General features: G+C 39.4%; 1 protein-coding gene across 1 annotated transcript; it reads left to right on the top strand.

Moving 5' to 3' along the window:
- Nucleotides 1-796: 796 nt before the first annotated feature.
- Nucleotides 797-1,371, top strand: LOC138849194 (large ribosomal subunit protein eL21-like). The gene has a single exon (XM_070071570.2). The coding sequence runs from the start codon at nucleotides 847-849 to the stop codon at nucleotides 1,327-1,329; it is 483 nt and encodes a 160-aa protein (XP_069927671.1). The 5' UTR covers nucleotides 797-846; the 3' UTR covers nucleotides 1,330-1,371.
- Nucleotides 1,372-6,783: the final 5,412 nt, after the last annotated feature.

Here is a 6,783-nt window from a genome sequence, read left to right as displayed (position 1 = left end):
CTCTCTTTTGTCTCTTTCTGTTTCTTTGTGTCTGTTTGTCTCTCTCTGTAACTTCCTTTCATGTAAATAATATTAAAAAGAATAAGTCATAATGCATTTCTGAGGATGTGTGTGTATATATATGTACACATACATAATTGCATGGGAAATTTACATATATGTTTCTTTCTAGGGATGAGTCTATTAGATTCACCGTGTTTTAATAAATATAAGCATTAGGGAACATTAAAAGAATAGATAGTATTTTTTTCCAAATATCATTAGTCCTATTAGACTATATACGGCTATAATAAGATATCATTCCCCAAATTTCAATGAATTAACACAGCAGAGGGTAATTTCTTATTTAGATTATGGATGTCATGAATATCAATGCAGGTCCCTGCACCATAATATCACTCAGCAACTTTGGCTGACAGAGATTCCACAGTATTATTCTTGTACCCTTTAGAAAATGCAGCCTCTTCCTGAGGCTTTAGTCTAGAAGTGACGTACCTCATTTCCCTTTATATCTCACTGGCCAGAGCTGCTCGTATTTCCATGCCTTACAATAGGGCTGGAATATTTTGGAAAGCACATTTTTAGTCACATATCAATAAACAGTGCTTGGGTGGCTCATAAGAACTTCAAAATACTGCTGTGGGTCTCTTCTTCTCCTTCATACATACACATGTCTACCGATCTTCCTTAACATACTAGTTGATTATTTGATTATTATAGGCAAAGACCAGGAACAAAACAGCAAGTACTGGCATCATTTGAAGACCAGGCTGTGAACTTCACCCAAGAGGAGTGGAAGGATGCTTCCTTTCGGCCGGAGCCGCCATCTTCCAGTAATTCGCCAAGATGACGAACACAAAGGGAAAGAGGCGAGGTACCCGGTACATGTTCTCCAGGCCTTTCAGAAAACATGGAGTTGTTCCTTTGGCCACATACATGCGCATTTACAAGAAAGGTGACATTGTGGACATCAAGGGAATGGGTACTGTTCAAAAAGGAATGCCCCATAAATGTTACCATGGAAAAACTGGAAGAGTCTACAATGTTACCCAGCATGCTGTTGGCATTGTTGTAAACAAACAAGTGAAGGGCAAGATTTTTGCCAAGAGAATAAATGTGCGTATTGAACACATTAAGCACTCTAAGAGCCGAGATAGCTTCTTGAAACGTGTGAAGGAAAATGATCAGAAGAAGAAGGAAGCCAAAGAGAAGGGTACCTGGGTTCAACTAAAGCGTCAGCCTGCTCCACCCAGAGAAGCCCACTTTGTCAGAACCAATGGAAAGGAGCCTGAGTTGCTGGAACCCATTCCTTATGAATTCATGGCATGATAAATGTAAGATAAATAAACAAGACCTAATTGAAAAAAAAAATGCTCAGGGGACCCTGTACAGGGATGTGATGCTAGAGAGTTACAGCAGCCTGCTGTCATTGGGTTTAAATATGGGGACTTCCATGTGTTTCCAAGACCAAAGAAAATGAATGAATCTCCTATTCCAAGATGGCTGAATATGGAAAGGATGTATTGATTCTTGACAAGGGGATGATAGCAGAAAAAAAGCGTAGGAAATGTATTCCCACGAGAGAGTTGGAGAGATAATTGCAGTGGAAATTCTACAGAAAGAAAAAAACACCATGGAGCAGCATGGAAAGTGCATACACACAGCAGTGAGCAGAGACACCATGCAAGAAACCCACAGCCAGGGGCAGAGGGAGATGTCAGCTTCTGCGAGTGAGGTGGGGGCAGACTGCGTCAGGTCATGCCACTGGTGGTATCGCATGAGGGAGAACCAAGCCTGCAGCCCTAGCAGGGAGCAGGGTACTCACCTTATCCAGGGAAGGAAAAATACATTTCTTACTCCCCATCCTCCCACAATGGCACATGGCAACTAACTGGTGGGGTGAAGGCACCGTCTTGACATTAGTAGAGGCTGCGGTAGCTCTTGCAGAATGACCAAGGGATTTTATCAGAGAGAAGAAGTGACATTTCCCACATAGGACTGTGATCTATCACAAGCTCCAGGGCTCAAACTTCCAAGGCAGAGTACCTATAGGCAGCTGGCTCTGGAAACAACTCTGCTCTCTCTGTGGATGGGGCAGGCTCACAGGGCAGACAGGGGATCGTGTGTACCCTATGACTTTGGGAGCCTTGCTTGCTGTGACCATGGGAATTTTGTGCTTGCATAATAGGGCATGGGGTTTAGCTAGGTCTCTAGGCAATCACTGTGTCTGGCATTAGAGGCTCAGAGCTCCTTAATGTACTGGGGAGGGTCATTGCTTGCAATGAGGAGAGCACAGCTCCTTTGTTCAGTTCATGTGCCACTGTGGGAGACGGTTGTACCTACTGTGGCCTGACCCTGGGCATTGATCACCTTGGAAGAGAGGGGTAAGGCTGTGATTATGCTAACGGGAGTGATCATACCCTCCTCCTGCTGACAACAGAAGTTAAGCTGCTGCCCGCAACGCTGGAATTCCATATGAGCATCAGTTCAAGTTATGATTGCTCTGCTTCTGACCCACCTCCCTGTCAATGTGTATGGGAAGACAGAAGATGATAATGGTCCAAGTTTTGGGGCCCCTATCACCTATGTGGGAGAACTGGATGGAGTTCCGGGCTTCTAGATTCATCTTGGCCTTTCCCCTGGTGTTGGGGCCATTTGGGATATGAACCAGCAGAAGGACGATCTCTCTCTCTTTCTCTGTCTCTCCCTCTCTGTAACTCTTTCTGTTAAATATATATATATATATAATATTTTAAAAATTTTTTGAGGAAATACAGTTTTCATGATCTGAGGTTAGGGCAAATGCCCCTAAGACAACAAAAATCATGGTCCACAAACTAAAAAAAATAATACTAATTTGGACTTCATGAAAATAAAAAGCTGTTTCTCTGCAAAACACATCGCTACATGGGTGAAAGTGCAGGCTGTAGACTGGGAGAAAGTCCATGAAAATTGCATATCCTACAAAGGACTTTTATACAGAATGTACATGAAAATATTTAAAAACTCTCAAAACTCAACAGTAAATAATCAAAACATTGCAAAATATTTGAACAGGTACTTTAAAGGACAAATATGTAGATGAAAAATAAGTACATGAAAATAGGTTTGATGCTACAATCTATTAGAAAAATTCAAATCAGAACCATAATAATATACTAATCCAAACTTACTAGAATGCCATAACTTTAGAAATAGTTAAAGCAGTGACAAGGACAATTCATGCAAGCATGCAAACTAACTGGGATGAGAATGCAAAAAGGTATAGTCATAAATTTTTTTCAGTTATTTGCTACTTTAACTTTAACCTAGTAGGTAGAGTTTCCCAAAGAGATTATATATTACTGAGTGTAAGAGTTGTTGTTTTATAACTTGGCTTATTCAAGAAGTGTATTTCTTGAACCCAACTGACATTTAAAAATTATTCCTTTGAAAGGTAATTATGGTTTCTTTGTGTGTAATTGCACTTAATTGACTTTGACTACTTTTTCTTCTAAGTATGTAAGAGTACAAATGAGATGTGAGTGAAAATGTATTCCCCAACCTGGTTGAATGAGCTCTCCTCAATCTCTCACTTTTTGCTGTTAAGAAAAGGAGTACAAATTGAAAATCACAATTTTTCCTTCTGTTTCACCTCTGCAATATTCAGAGTGCATTAAGAATGGCTTTGGTATCGGTTGGGTGGTTGATTGATTTGATTGCTTAATGCACTAGGTACCACATCACTTGAGCGAAGCAAAGGAAAAAGCAGACTAACTGATTGTTTTTGTCAGTTCTAACAGTGGATCCGTGGGGAGGGCTCTGGAGAAAGACTGCCCCCATGATGAGTAGGGATTTCCACCTCTGATTTATACCCATGGATTTTAGTGTTCTAGCCACCTCTAATTATTTGTTTTCTATCTGTGTTCAGTTGTTAATCTCTTGGAATGATGGGGAGATAATCTCCTTGGTAAACAGTTAAAAAAAAAAAACACAAAACAGACACTAATAACTTTGTATTATGTTGCTGAAATAAAAAAAAAAAACAGTAAAAGCTTTGCAGCTTCTTCATGAATCTGCAAGGAAACATTTGAACTATAGGCATGATATTGACTTGGAATTAATATGTTCAGCACAATTTCAGTAAGGCAATAGACAAAAGCTCTCAGATGAATGGTTTCTGGCCACAGAATGGGGATGAAGAGCCCGTGCAAGCTGCCATGAGCCAGGGGTGGGAGGGTGGGAAGATGAATATGGTTGTTTTTTTTTTTTTTTTTTTTTTTTGCTGGTGTTTTTCTGGCTCTGCCTCAAGGGTAGACCTAATCATAGGGCTGCAATGTCAAGAGCTAGCAGACCTAAAGCTGTTAAGAGCATACCTGTCTTTCTGACTAGAACTGGGAGATGAGGATCCTGAATCCCAGAGTGACAGAATGAGGACCCCCATTATTTTCCTCGTCACTTTTGTGTCCCTGGATAGACCTGGTCACGCAACATTGAGGAATCAACAGAGCAGGTAGCTGAGGCTGAGAAAAGCTGTGTTCCTATCCAGGAGGGAGTAAAAGAGCCTGGAAAGCTGTTAAGTGTTTGAGAGAGACTGTGGAGAACTGAGCTGCAGAAAGAGAACCCATGAGTCTATGCATGTGAGACACAAGTTCTAGACTCACGATTTACATACACATGCATGAAAACAGACCCAAGGCATTGCGTGCAGGAGCGAAGACTGAACTCATTGTGTAAACTGAGATCCTAGGTACAGCCTAACCCATGGCGATAGGCATGCATGAGATAGACTCATAGCAGTGGCACAAAGGTCAGAAAATTGAACTCACAGCGGAACCTAGCTTTAAGAAGATGGCAAAGATCTTCAGTTAGAACCTAACCAGCTTGATGGACACATAAACAACATAAAACAAAATGTCCTTTCTCCAGATGATTTTAAAGTTCCACAAGGTAGTATAAAAATGACTTTGGTATATTCTAAAATTTTTCATATACAACACCAGGAAAATGTGAGCAATTACCAAGGGAAATTATTATCAACAAATGAAATAAGACTATGTAAAAGTTGGAATCATAAAGATTCTAAAGATGACATTATAACTATGGTCATGACATATTGTTGAATTCCTTAATCAATGAAAATGTAGTATGTATCGACATAGAAACAGAAATTATAAATTAAGGACACAATGTAAATATGAATGTGAAAAAATTTAACAAAATTACTAGAGGGGCACAATATCAGAATGAAATGGCAGAGGAAAGATGCAAGGCTACTGAAGACATCAATAGAAATTATACGTTTATAGAACAGAGAAAAACAATATTGAACAAATTAGTCTTAGGGATATTTAAGACAATATCAAATTGGAAAAAATTCAACATTCCATCTTCAACTTTTTTCTTCTAAAAAAAATTTTGCAACCACATGCCCACAGGCAGGTATCTGCTGCTGATGACAACAATAATAGGAACATACTACCTCTAGCACAATTAATTTCATGACGATTATCAATATATGCCTGTATATACTAAATATATATGGTGTGAGAATGGAAAAGTGCCTGCCTGCCTTCCTCCTCCCTCCCTCCCTTCCTTCCTTCTTCCTTCCTTCTTCCTTTTCTCCCTCTCCCTCTCCCCCTCCACCTCCTGCCTTTCTTCCTCCTCACCTCCTTCCCCCTTTCTCTTTGTCATTTTCAACAAGCAGATAGGTCTGGCATGCCAGCACTGGTAAGCGTGGGATGCCAAGATCTTCAAGCTTTGGGGAACACACATTGGCAGTATCCTTTGGCAGCGTGAGACAATGGGAGCAGTAAGTGCAATCATCAATGCTGGTAAGAACACGGTATGGGTCAAATCAAGGAGTCAGGAGGACACGTTGATCCCAAACACTGAGCAATTCTGCATTTTCCAAGAGCCAGCAGCCCTATCCTGAAGACTGCGTTGGTATGATTATGTGGCAAAGAGTAACTCTATTATGCATGTTTTTTACCAAATATTCCACAGGTTTCTCTTCACCTTACTGTATTAGATTCTGTCAGCAACGGATATTGGTGGAGAGACTGCTTCATAAAGCTATGCATCAAAGTCACCTAACCACTAAATTCTGAGCAGCATTTGGAGCAGTAGGTGGCTGTAAGTTCTGATTTACAGGAAGAGAGTGACTAGAACAATTCGTTGTCATTATTTTTATTGGGGTGATCTTCAAATACATTCATTAAGGAATTGTTTTGGTTTACAGAAAAGCAGGGTAAAGCAGCCTGATCAACTGGCTCTGGCAGCTCCATGGCTGGTTTAAGATCTTTTCATCATATTCAGTACTCTGTAGGATCACTACAATATGATAGAGGCTGATTTACTAGGATTCTGTGTGTATCTTAAAAAATCCAGTTACTTATTTTCTAGAACTCTTGGCATCTGATTTTTCTCTAATATTTTGAAAAAGGGGTTATTTTGAGTGTCTAATACACCCCTGTCAGAAACTAAACTCTGTTGTTTTACTTTCTTAAAAACTAACATATTACCTGTTCATTAAATTTATATTCATTAAAATGTTCCAATTTGATTTCTTGAATTGTGAAGATGTGTTGACTTTATTAACATTTCATATGTATAAAATGTTTAAGCTTTATTGATTCATGTAAGCAACTGTAAAATAAAAATTAAAATACAATATCTAAAGGTCTAGATTTTATGTCATAGAGCAAATTTCCTGTAATACATAGAAGAAAAAAAATTTTAATACATTCTGAAAAAATTGAACTAACTTATCCAAAGAGAGGTCAAATGGTGTTGCCAATATCT

This window comes from Oryctolagus cuniculus, chromosome 3 (assembly GCF_051225735.1).
Source record: "Oryctolagus cuniculus isolate XC-2025 breed Fujian yellow rabbit chromosome 3, ASM5122573v1, whole genome shotgun sequence".
NCBI classification, from domain to species: Eukaryota; Metazoa; Chordata; class Mammalia; order Lagomorpha; family Leporidae; genus Oryctolagus; species Oryctolagus cuniculus.
This window is presented reverse-complemented; position numbering and strand designations above follow the sequence as displayed.

Bases quoted from the DNA above. Each gene is read 5' to 3' on its own strand.
- LOC138849194 (XM_070071570.2), top strand. From the start codon at position 847: ATGACGAACACAAAGGGAAAGAGGCGAGGTACCCGGTACATGTTCTCC.